Source organism: Trichomonas vaginalis, chromosome V, assembly GCF_026262505.1.
Source record: "Trichomonas vaginalis G3 chromosome V, whole genome shotgun sequence".
In the NCBI taxonomy this organism is placed as follows: domain Eukaryota; phylum Parabasalia; order Trichomonadida; family Trichomonadidae; genus Trichomonas; species Trichomonas vaginalis.
Window position 1 is genome coordinate 4,587,347 of NC_067207.1, and position 12,656 is coordinate 4,600,002.

The 12,656-nt window shown below is 31.5% G+C and overlaps 4 protein-coding genes and 1 non-coding gene across 5 annotated transcripts; 4 read left to right on the forward strand and 1 right to left on the reverse strand.

Moving 5' to 3' along the window:
- Positions 1–503: 503 nt before the first annotated feature.
- Positions 504–2,128, forward strand: TVAGG3_0278460 (glycosyltransferase family; the record flags this gene model as incomplete). The annotated part of the gene is made up of 1 exon (XM_001311744.1): positions 555–1,865. One exon carries the CDS (start codon positions 555–557, stop codon positions 1,863–1,865), a length of 1,311 nt encoding a protein of 436 aa, XP_001311745.1.
- Positions 2,129–2,407: 279 nt separating this feature from the next.
- TVAGG3_0278470 (uncharacterized protein) lies at positions 2,408–4,040 on the forward strand (the record flags this gene model as incomplete). Its single annotated transcript, XM_051228778.1, has 1 exon — positions 2,412–3,822. A coding segment is annotated over one exon (1,411 nt), but the record flags the coding sequence as incomplete, so codon positions are not given.
- Positions 4,041–4,083: 43 nt separating this feature from the next.
- TVAGG3_0278480 lies at positions 4,084–4,155 on the forward strand. Its single transcript has one exon. It is a non-coding gene; the product is annotated as a tRNA-Glu (tRNA).
- Positions 4,156–4,556: 401 nt separating this feature from the next.
- Positions 4,557–5,970, forward strand: TVAGG3_0278490 (Kelch protein family; the record flags this gene model as incomplete). The annotated part of the gene is made up of 1 exon (XM_001311742.1): positions 4,605–5,855. One exon carries the CDS (start codon positions 4,605–4,607, stop codon positions 5,853–5,855), a length of 1,251 nt encoding a protein of 416 aa, XP_001311743.1.
- A 2,844-nt stretch (positions 5,971–8,814) lies between these two features.
- Positions 8,815–12,148, reverse strand: TVAGG3_0278500 (uncharacterized protein; the record flags this gene model as incomplete). The annotated part of the gene is made up of 1 exon (XM_001311741.1): positions 8,837–12,133. One exon carries the CDS (start codon positions 12,131–12,133, stop codon positions 8,837–8,839), a length of 3,297 nt encoding a protein of 1,098 aa, XP_001311742.1.
- Between the last annotated feature and the right edge of the window lie 508 nt (positions 12,149–12,656).

A 12,656-nucleotide genomic window follows, 5' to 3' on the forward strand; every position in this document is an offset into this window, starting at 1 on the left:
GTACCTAAATAAAGGAAGAACATCAATTCCATCTATGTATATAGTATGCAAACACGCATGATATATGGAGTAGCTCTTTATCTGGCTAAAAATCCTATTATTTGAAAATTCGCATTGTCGTCTAAAACCGCCAGACGACAATAATAATACCCCTAAAAAAATACGTTTGGAAAATTCATTTTTAGCATTTTAGGAATTTTCTCACTTTTCTTCCAAATTGACATCCTTACGTACCCGAAAAATAACTCCATAAATGATAAACTTTGAATTCAACAATTCAAACTTTGAGGGCAATGTTGTTATATGCATTGGAATAGATCACTTCGGGAAGTTTCACACCAAGTTGACCATTCTTTATATGTGAAAGTTTAATATCAAATCCCAAAAAATAAACTTTTGATCTATAGGACAAGCGAAACTTACAGAAAAGGTTTGATGTCTTATACAGATCCCTTTGCATGCAAACTTTTTCTTGGTTACATTCAAAAGCTCTATATGTAGAATTTTGAAGTCAAAAAAAGATCAAAGAGCTCTTTGAAAATTTCTTGAACTAAATGTTCAATTACAATAAGAGGTTTTCAAAGGTAACAATTCTTGGGATTATACATTTAGTTCTTTACTCATTATTTATAATCTATGCCTTGTTCAATAAAGGCATTGGTAACCAAGTATTACCTTTTATTTACTTTATAATACCTAATTTCGGATATCGGGCCCCATCAATCACTGCCAAGTTCAGGGGCACATCGTTTTTGCCGATACCTATGAGAATCATGGAAATTATAAATTACAATTCAGAATTTACAAACGCATATTACCTTACAGACAATATAAAACCAGTTGGTTATGTTCCATACCCTGCCGAAAAGATGATTGCATGTCATGGATATCTTTATCACTTATATGACTGCTATGTCGGCAACAAATTAGTTATATGTGATAATTATATCTATGATTTTTACAATCATGATAGAAGAGGAGAGTACACTGCAGGTGTTCGCGGCCAAATTCACTGTGCAATCCTAGTTATTAAATATTGGAATACGTATGGCCATAATTTACATGACTTGCTCGCTACAATTCTGTTATTTCCTGAAGAGGTTTTAAATAAGAACCCATATATCTTCCACGATTGGGATAATAAATTACTTGAAGAACATCTCGACGCCCTTGGTCTGTTTTCCATAAGGATATACCCATGGCAGCTTGAATTTGTCAGATGCGATGAGTTATATTATATTCATCCTCGTGAAGTTGCACATGAATTCACTGGATACAGTCTTCCAAAAATGCACGACATGTTTAGGAAGAGATTCAAGCTGGATAGTATTATACCAACGAAATACAATATGTTGAACAAAAAACCGACCGAAAGTCGACATTTTACAAATTTTGTTGAGCTTCAGACAGAATTGAACGCAAAATACAAGCCAATTCAATGGAATATCATTGAAATGTGCAATTCTCTTGAAGAAAAAGGGAAACAATTTGCTGAAACGTTATTTTTGATTGCTAGTGGAGGTTCAATCGTTTATCATGCTTTATTTATGAGAGAAAGGTCTTCTATTGTAGTATTTTTTGCAGATCTTGTTGATTTACCTGATTTATCTCTGATATGTATGCTAAAAATGTATGGAATCGGAATTCAGCATCAGAATATGAGTCATTATCAAGGAAGTGGAACGATTTATATAAACAAAACCCTCGATGCTGTTGAAAAATTAATGTATACGATGAAGAACGGTGAATACCCATATATGAAAGGGTATAGACCTTCTTATAACACTTCTGTTATGAAAAAGAGAATGTATAATAATTATAACTATAGATTAGGAGGAGAATTTAATTTGCCTGAAATCAAGTGAATCTTTTGAATGTCCATTTTGAAATGTGAAATCTATGCATGTATCTTGAAATTTCGAATAAATATTTTTTTTATTTTTTAATTTCAATCCGGAGTTGTTCAATAATTTACCATGTCATATAATTTATGTATTGTTTTATACTAGAATATTAGCTCATTTTTGTATTATTGTTAAATTATTTTATCAAATGATTTAAATCAATCAATAATTTCAAATATTATATATCTGAACTTGAAATGTTATAACTATTAACTCAAATGGTCCGATAATTTACCCAAAATAACTTTTGATCTGATTTGTAAATTTGATCAATTCTGTGATTTTGATTTCTATGCAAAACCGTTTTTGACATAGATTTTTATCGTATTATTTATTCTATTCAATGTTGTTATTTTAATCTATAACTTTTCGATTCTGTTAGTATTCAAAAGTTTAAGGGGTAAAATCATAAAAAAGAGTATCTTTTGTTAACTTAATATTATTTGCCTTTTTATCAGATTCCGATTTAAATATTTTACAAAAACCAACTTTACGAAATTTTTTTTAATGTTTCTTTTAGCGCTTTCAAGTCTTTCAATTCAAGCATCTTCAAAAGATGAATTGATTAGTAAGATCAAGGACGAGTTAGCTCTTATCAAGGGCGAAATCCAACAAATCAAAGAAACTATTCCTAATGGAGTTCAATTTCCACTTCAAGAAATCCCAGTTCCTTTTATGCATATAAATTCTCAGTCTATTGAAAACGATTTCAAGCTTTTTGATACAGGTTTTACACTTAAATACACGAATTCTAGACCTATAATTCTCCCATCATTAACGGGCGGAAAAGTCACTAGCTCTCCACCGAAATTTGGAACTCCTAGAAATGGTCCAGGATTTATAGGTATGCCCAAGTCTATAATTGATCATGATCTTGATCCTCCTTCTCCAAAACGTCTCAAAGCACTTCAAGCTAATGCTTTCGAAAGCAAAAAATATTTTCAATCTTTGCCTAGTGGCAAAGATACAAAACCAGTACCACCACCTTTCCGTGTTTTAGAAAATTCTTTACAATATCCTGGAAAGCCAAAAGTTGTTACACCAGTTATCAAGCCACGCGCTGAATCCCCTCTTTTGAATCATAGAACTTCTTTTCCTTATTTTACATATAAAGATGGCAAGGTTGTATCTACATTTGAAAATGCCAGATCTACTCTTCCTTATTTTACATATAAAGATGGCAAGGTTGTATCATTTGCAAATGATCTCAACAGTGTTCAGCCTTCACATGTACAAATTCCACTCGCTCCAAGACCAAAACCCCTCATTGATCAAAATGCATTCAAAAAATTAACTGATACATCCAGACCTGGAGTTTCAACACCTCCTAAAACTGGATTCATACCCAGCGATGAAGAAGTTGATATAAATCGACCAACATACGTCACACAATTAACTCGCCCTGAAAAATCATCTGAAGAAGAAATTTCAGATGATCAGGATGTCGGTGTAAATGCACGAGGCGATTTAGTAGATCCTCCAAAAATATCAGCAGATCCATACGAAGATGATCATGGAGATATAGGAATAAATCAAATGTTCCGAGAACTGGGAAAAAGTAAACAAAAATTCGGAACACTGAATTTCCACAATCCACAGTTTGATGGGGATCAAAAACAAACTATTCCAAATTCTTTACTAAGAGATGAAATAAGTAAACCACCCACTTTAGGTATGCCACGTAAGCGTGCATCATTCATAAACGGATTTCAACCTAAACCTTTTCAACCTCTAGTTGATCCAAGACCAAGACTTTCCAATGATCTAAATTCTCTTTTCGATGAAAAACAAATAAAGATGGCAAAAGTTGGATTATCTAAACCACAATCAAACAGAGTATTTACATCTGATGACAAAATTCCAGTTACATTAAATGGTATGGCAAAGTACTCAGATGACAAAGTTCCAGTTACATTAAATGGTATGGCAAAGTACTCAGATGACAAAGTTCCAGTTACATTAAATGCTGATTAAGACAGCAATCCAAACCTTACGAATTTTTAATTCACGATTAATTTTTTTTATCATTTCATAATTTTTAAATTTTTACTTATTTGAGATATTTGGAATCTAGTAAATATAGATTATTATTCATATCTTATAATTTAATGCTTATGATAAATGATTTCATCATTCAATTCTTATATATTGTATTAAATTATTTTATTATTTTGTAGAATCCGATATCGTTCAGCGGTTAGGATATGTGGTTTTCATCCACAGGATCGGGGTTCGACTCCCCGTATCGGAATAATTTTTTCATTTCGTTTTTTTTTATCTTTGGATCCCAATATGTTAAAGAATTAATGATTTTTAAGATTAAATTGAAACTATATATTGTCTCAGATTTCCAATTACATTATGAGTGCTAATAGAAATCTGAAATTTATTTTCGAGATATCTTTACTCTTCATAAAAAATTAATAACCAGTATGCTTTTCTTTACAAGCACATTATTAGAATAGGACTAATAAATGAGGTTATAAGGTTGTTTGCAAATTTTTGAAAAGAATCTTTGATTTTTCACGCTTTACGTTAAATCTTTCATGCAGAAGCTCATGTGTCAAATCGAATTTTTATTTTCCATAAGTAAGTAGGTTTTGCTCCAAAGAGTTATATAAAATCTCGACGATAAAAAATCAGAAGGACGTTTTGAGTTTCGAGATTGTTGTTCCTTCACCACAGAAAGCATTTAAAACAATGCGAGATGGTATGGTACCATGTGATTTAGTTATAGATAACTTTGGTGCTGAGTTTCCATGCCATGCTGTAGTAGTTTTCTCAGTTGCACCGAAATTAATTGAATACAAATCAAAATCGAACGGAAGTAAGATCAATTTAGAAATACCAGATAAGCTTGGACTCTTTGCAAAGATAATGAACTTCTGTTACGGAGAAGATTTTGTCGTCAATCCAGATAATTGCGTTCAAGCATATTTACTCACATACATGATTGGATTATCATTAATTAGTGAAGCTGCATATGAATGCATGAAAAAAACTATATCTCCAGCCACAATTTGCCCAACAATTATGTATTTATATCGATATCATGTAGATTGCTCGATGTACATTCAATACATCAAAGACCATTTCTCAGAAATCATGACAAATCCAGATTTACTTCAACTTCCGATGCCTATTCTCGAAGAAATTGTTCATTCAGACACTCTTTGTTCAGAAAACGAGGATAACATTGCATACTTTGTTCAGCATGTAATTGAACGTCGTGGAAAAGAAGCAAACCCTCTTTTGGATTCCATTCATCTTAATGAAGTTTCCAAAGACACAATTATAGACTTGTGCGCCACACAAGGCATTGATTCCAAAGAGCTTATTGAAAAATCCAAGAAAGAAGAAGAGAAACCAAGACCATCAAGAAATTATAGATTAAATTCGACACAAATGGATACTTTAATCAAAACAGGTAAACATTACGATATACCATACCCAGCCAATGAAAAAGTACCTGCAGGCATTGTCGATTACATTCTCAGGAAAGGCGGAAAAGTTAGAGTTGTTGTTTCATCAACACATGACAAATATTTTGACTCACAGAACCTTCTGAAGCTCGACAACTTCCACAACATCTGGTACAGCAAGAACACTCCTGATCAGTTCGCTCTGTTCGACTTCTCACCTTACATGGTCTGTCCAAACATGTACTACTTGAGAACTTCTGGTGGAAACAGAGGAACAGGACATCTCACGAATTGGACATTTACTGCATCGAATGACATGAACAAATGGGATTTACTTGACAGGAAGATGGATGTTGATGAGTTGAATGGAGGCTACAAATCTGTTTGCTATAAATGCGATTGCAGCGAATACTACAGATATTTTAGAGTTCAACAAGTCGGAATGAATATAAGATCTGATTACTCAATGACTCTTTCTTGTTTAGAATTATATGGACAGCTTCTTAAACCTGAATCAGAATCAGAGTAATTATTTATTTTGTTGTTTTTTTATATATGATAATAAAGACTTTTTAATTATGCTTTTGTAAAAATCAATATATTCTCGATACAAACACTCTAATTCATAATTCATGATTGATCAAGAATTTTTGAGCCAACTTTCTAAAAATCAAAAATAATGAAACATATGAAATCATGATTGAACAAGTATTGTAACTTTCATATAATGAAATGTTCTATCTGACTGTTAAGTGAATGAATTATTTCCATAATACATTATAGATGAAATTTAAGGTGCTGTTCAACTATATTGCTATGAATTACTTTATTATTTCTTTATGAAAAATCTAATTTCTATTGCATATCGCCCATCTTATGGATTGACCCATATTTTAGAGTAATTGAAACATTTCAAATTTAAAAAGTTCATTTGGAGTTTAAAACGTAGAAATATCTTTTTAGTATGTGGGTAGTATAATACCAAGTCCCTTGTGAATCATTATTTATATCATGTATGTATAAATATGCTATGAATTCACAAAGTTATACTAATTTTAGATTGTCTGTAGAAGCTATGTTGGGCCACCTTTTTTTGGGGAACTGAGGGAAACTGAGGGAAACTGAGCACTTTTTCTCTGTGAATATTAGATTTTTTATTAATATGTTTAAACAAATATTATCTATTACTATATTTTAGATTATTGTTTAAATAAAATTTAAATTATAATAAATATTCGCAGAGTTTTGATGAAAAAATTGTGTCACTTTTGCAAAAATTGAGAGCCCTTTTGGGCAACTGAGCGACGATTATTTTTGATCAATCAATCTCAATATCTCAATATCTGTTAGTTATTAACTAAAAGTAGTTGAACATTTGATATCAATTATTATTGTTATCAGATATTATTATCCATTTATAGTTAAATCACGCAATTTTTATCTAGTTTTAAATAATTTAACGATAATATTTTGGATTTGGAAGCTAGATTTGTAATATATCCATGTATACTGTACCCTTTACAAGAATAGTGTACAATTTTTAACTAAATTGAAATTTTTGAAAAGGAATCTTATTATTTGGAAAAAATATTGTGCTTTTGAATGAATTTGAAAATATAATAATACAAAAAGATAATATAAAACATATAGAAAAGGGTTGAATGTATATTTTGATGTATTGAATGTGTTATTTTCAGTTGCCCTCAGTTTCCCGAAAATTTTAGGAAAAAGAGCGATAGTTTCCTCAGTTGCCCGACGATTATTGTAAACATTGTTCAGTTTCCTCAGTTGCCCGACGATTATTTTAACTATGATTTCCTTAGTTTCCCGAAATGACGATAGTTGTAAACTTCACTCAGTTTCCACAGTTGCCCGACGATTATTTTAACTATGATTTCCTTAGTTTCCCGAAATGACGATAGTTGTAAACTTCACTCAGTTTCCACAGTTGCCCGACGATTATTTTAACTATGATTTCCTTAGTTTCCCGAAATGACGATAGTTGTAAACTTCACTCAGTTTCCACAGTTGCCCGATGATTATTTTAAACTTTATTTCATCTGACTTTTTTCATTTACTTTATTATCTTAATATTTTTCATACATTATCTTCTATATTTATCAATTTCTATTAAATATTTCAATTATACAATTTTTGACTAAGTTATTCTTTTATACTATTATAATTTGAATTATCACCAATCACTTAATTAGATATCTTTATTTAAATACATAATATCTAAAATTGATAGTGATTTTTCAAAAGAAAAAATTTCTCTGTAAAGAAAAAGTAAAAAAAATTAATGGATTTTAAAATTTTTGCTAACAAACTAGAATTGTCAAGAGTATATATCGACGTTTCAAATCAATATTTATAAACACTTATATTTATTAAAAGAATTTCATAGAAATCTGTTTAATTTATTGCATAATTTAACAAGAATAAGAATTTATGAAATCCAATAAGTTAATTAATATCAAAATTTTATGATTTAGGAAAGTAGATTATATATATTGAAATAATAGAGGAGCAATAGGATTAAGAAAAAAATTAAGAAAATAAAAATGTATTGATAACTATCGTCATTTCGGGAAACTAAGGAAATCATAGTTAAAATAATCGTCGGGCAACTGTGGAAACTGAGTGAAGTTTACAACTATCGTCATTTCGGGCAACTGAGGAAACTGAACAATGTTTACAATAATCATCGGGCAACTGAGGAAACTATCGCTCTTTTTCCTAAAATTTTCGGGAAACTGAGGGCAACTGATAATAACTTTATATCTATTTGCAACTCAATCAACATTCACATAAAAATTACAAGTTTTATTTCATCCCCACATCATAATAATGTTTGTTTCTTAATATCTTAAAAAATTTCAAAATCTTATATTTTGAATAATTAGCATTTATCGTAGATTTCTGTTTAAACATAATTATCAATCATGATTTCAATCAAATTTTTTTGCTATGATATTCTTTATCTTGGGAATTCGAAATTGAGCTTGTTTCATTTCTTATCTACTCAAATATTAGAGTTATTCTAAAATCTAATATTAAATATATAGTTATAAGTGCTATTATATACTAATATCAAATTAGAATTTAAATATCAAGAAAAAATAGAATAAATAATCGTCGCTCAGTTGCCCAAAAGGGCTCTCAATTTTTGCAAAAGTGACACAATTTTTTCATCAAAACTCTGCGAATATTTATTATAATTTAAATTTTATTTAAACAATAATCTAAAATATAGTAATAGATAATATTTGTTTAAACATATTAATAAAAAATCTAATATTCACAGAGAAAAAGTGCTCAGTTTCCCTCAGTTTCCCTCAGTTCCCCAAAAAAAAGATCTCCGCTATGTTTCTCCTAAACACAATAACTAATGTATTTGATACTAAGTCCTCCTGATTGTTTGTAAATAGTTCTTTTCTTTTTTGTTCAATTAATAATAAAACAAAAAAAGTTTTTTATTATAAATAAAAAGAATAAAAAAATAATTTTTCATTTGAACTGAGAATAAGAGATGCTAGCACCAGGAACTAAGTACGCACTGAACTTGTATGTCTCATCATCATTCCCTTGAGAAGCCAGAGGCATCAGTTTTGTCTTAAATCCCTCAACGCTGCTGATCAAACACTCTTTGTGATAAATCAAGTCTGATTTCTCTTTCTCCTTCATTTCGGTGTTTTGAATGAGCAGCTTCTTCTCATCCTCAAGTCTCTCTAGTTCCAGGTTTGTCTCAATCATTTCGCTGTTGTGGCTGTCGTATTGAGTGAAGAAATCTCTTTGGATTTTGGAGATTTCCTCTTTCTTCTCGTTTGTGACTGTCTGGCGCTTGGCATTGAGATCACTGTTCTTCTCCTTCTCGATGTCAATGTTGGATTTGATTTCGGTGAGTTTTTGGAGCAAATTAAAAATTGTATCATTTTCTTTCACGTTTTCTTTGATGAAAGATGATATTTCCCTGTACTCTGGCTGTAGCTCCTCGCTCTCCGTCAATTCAATGATTCGATCTGCTTCTTCCTCAATTTTGTCACTTTTTATTTCCGAAGAAATTTCGTTTAGCAAAGAACTTGTGAAATCTGTGAATCCTGGGTTTCCTTTTGAGAACAGGAACTGCAGAGGAAGGAAGAAAGTCTCGTTCGATGGGAATTTCTCGGATTTATCGTCGTGATTCATAAAGAAATAGTTTTGGTTCGAAAGTTGAACGGAATTCTGCAGCGAAAGTACTGAATTCTTGAACAACAAAATATCGTTGATGGTCTGATAGTAGAAAGCAACGGAATTGATCATTGTAAGAACAAATTCGATATTTTGATCGTTTTCTTTCTTAACTCCAACGGTATTTAGCATCTGTTTGACATCCTTTGTCATGTGCTTGAACAGAGTAGTGTTGTAGTTCTCTGCTTTGCAGAGTTCTGTGAAATCTCTCTCCAAATTATTCGTCGCAACGAAGCTCTTAGTCCTTATCAAGATCTCAAAGATTCCCTTGGCCTTGGGAATCATGTTTTCGACGTTCAGATTTCGAATTAAATCATAAACTTCTTCGAAAACTTTGTCAATCTCGAAAATAATGGTTGAATCTGGCTCCATTATGTCTGGAATGTTGTTTGCAAGCTTTTTAAGCTCCATGATTTTTGATGGGTTGTCACTTTTTTCGGATGAAAAAGTGACGTTGAAATAGAATGCGATGTTTGCCATTGTTGTATAGAAATTCTTCATATTGAAGAGCTTAAGTGATGGGTAGATGATAGTAGATGCTTCGTTGTATCCGGCTGAATACAAAGATTTAGCGATTTCGTCTCTTAAAATGAAGAATCTCCATAATTTAGTTATTATTACGGCATATTCTTGGATTACGTTGAAGCAGTTGCATTGTAGGAATTTCTGAATCAACAGGATAATGTTATTTCTGTCTAAAGAGCCTCTGGACATCCAATCAATGAGATATAAAAATTCGTGTTTTTTATCTGACTTGTCTTTGGACAAATAATCCATAACCGAAGCGGCTTTGTGAGATAGGAATGAATGGTTGACAAATATTGACTTGTTGAGCTCAATAAAGTTGGAAATGAAATTTTCATTGAATTGTTGCCTCAAAAATGAATAATCCGTGCCATGTTGGATAATCAATGAATTATTCTTGAGACAAGCATCAATAGTATCAGCCAAAATCTCGCAAAACTCGAGTTTAATGTCAGGAGCAGCTAATTCTACTTCAGTTTCAGTGAAAATGTTTGTGAAAGAGATGATCATGTCAGATGCTGTTGGCATGTCCGAAGAAGTTCTGAATTTAACTGAAATTTGTTTGAGATCTTCTAAAAATTTCGAAATTTCTTCAGGAACTTCTCCGAAATCCTCAATTTTGGACACAATTCCATCAATGTCTGTTGCACTGACTGAGGAATACTCCGCTTGTACCAAAAAGTTGAGGATGAAAGAAAAATCTGGATTTTGAATTAAAAATTCAATTAAAGGAATGAAATGGCTTCTGATGAGTTTGAACACCCACCTCTTGATGTTCAAGCCAATGAATGAGTTCGAATCCTTAACCCTTGTGTTTATTGAATTCATCAACTCAATTTGAGGAATTTCAGTCAAAGAGATGTTGAATGCGTCTTCTCCAAGAACTATATTGGTCATAGTGCGCATGTAAAGCATCCGAACTGAGTTTCCGTATGGAATTGCGTTGATAATGTCCAAACCGTTGAAAAACAACAAACAAAGGTGTAAAGTCTTGAGGGAGTTGGCGATTTCGGAAATTTCTGTGTTCGTTTGGCCGGTGAAGTCCATGGAATATTTGACAGAAAGAGATTCAGATAATAATTCCAAAACTTCGCTTTCTAGAGGTGGAGAAACGAGTATTTCTTGGATCTTGGTCATGAAACTTGGTGAAAATAGCTCTGGATGCTTCGTATAAAGACTTTCTATCGTTTTGAATTTTTCTAAAAAATTTGGAATGAAAAGATGGTCATGTTTGAGGTCTATGCCATTATCTGTAGATATGTCGATGCCTAGTTGCGATAATTCATCGAGAATGTTGATAAAGAAAAAACTTTCTTGAGTTGTAATTTTAATTCTTCCGTCAAACGTTTTGTTGAAGGGTAATATTTTCGGAGTGAAGTTCAGATTAATCTTCTCGTTGAATAAAGCAAGTTTCTCGATAGTATATCGGTTAATAATGTTTGTAATTTTGTTTATTGAAATAATGAGGACTAATGTTGATTTAATTGCCTTCATATCCTCACTAAGCTTCTCTAATAATGCGCGCTCTGCTTCGATATTAATGAATGCTCGCGTATGATGAGGTCCAACGTCAATATCTTGATTCGACCTTTTCAAGTCATCGATTAAAGAAAGAACAGAATTGATTTCATCAATGCCTAATGGAGACTTGTAGTTAAAATAGTTCAGAACTTGAATTATTTGAGAGCAATGGCTTGAAGCTGATTTAATTCGAGGTAGAAATGGAATTACGGAGGTAAATTTTGCTGCATATAATCGGAGTTTGCGTGATAAGTCGAGAACTTGCAGAATTGTATCTCGTATTCCAAAATTTGGAATTGAAATTATTAACTGAAGAAAAGAAAACCATTTAATTATGAATTCATCTGAATTAAAGACTTCCACTTGGCTTCTGATTGATTTCAAACCGGAAATTAGAGGTTCTGTTCCTGAATTTACATTACTCAGGATCTCTGCGATTTCTGCTTGAAATGAGGAGCGTTCAGATCGAGGTATGCGTAAATATGCGCAAGTTTTCAATGTTCGTGATCTTTGCCCTCGTGCATGTCGCATTTTTTTGGGCAGAAACTGAATTTTTTGTTTTTTATTAATGCTCGGAAAAGGTTATATAACGAATAGATTATCGAATGGCAATATTAGTACTTCATTAACGAAATAAATGAAATTTACTCCAATCTCCCTCAAATTCAGAAATCAAGAATCTGAAAGTGAATAATTTTTTAGAATAGATATGAGCATCAGATCTTGTGCACTTTTTATTAATAAGACACTGACAACGAAAGCTTGGATTTTTATCACATTTGCATTTGAATTCCTTTGTAGTACTAATTAATATAATGACAATACATAAATCATTCATTACAAATTGGTAGACAGTGACTCAATTGCAATTGCAATCTCATAGAGATATTGTTTCTTTGTTATATGAAAAAGATTATCAGAGAATAAATCTATGCATGTTTGATCCGTGTTTGCATCATATTTGCATATCTCATCAAATATCAGTTGTCATAATTTTTTATCAAGAAAGATAAAGCGCTAATTCAAATATTAAATGGAGTTAAATGGAAACTTT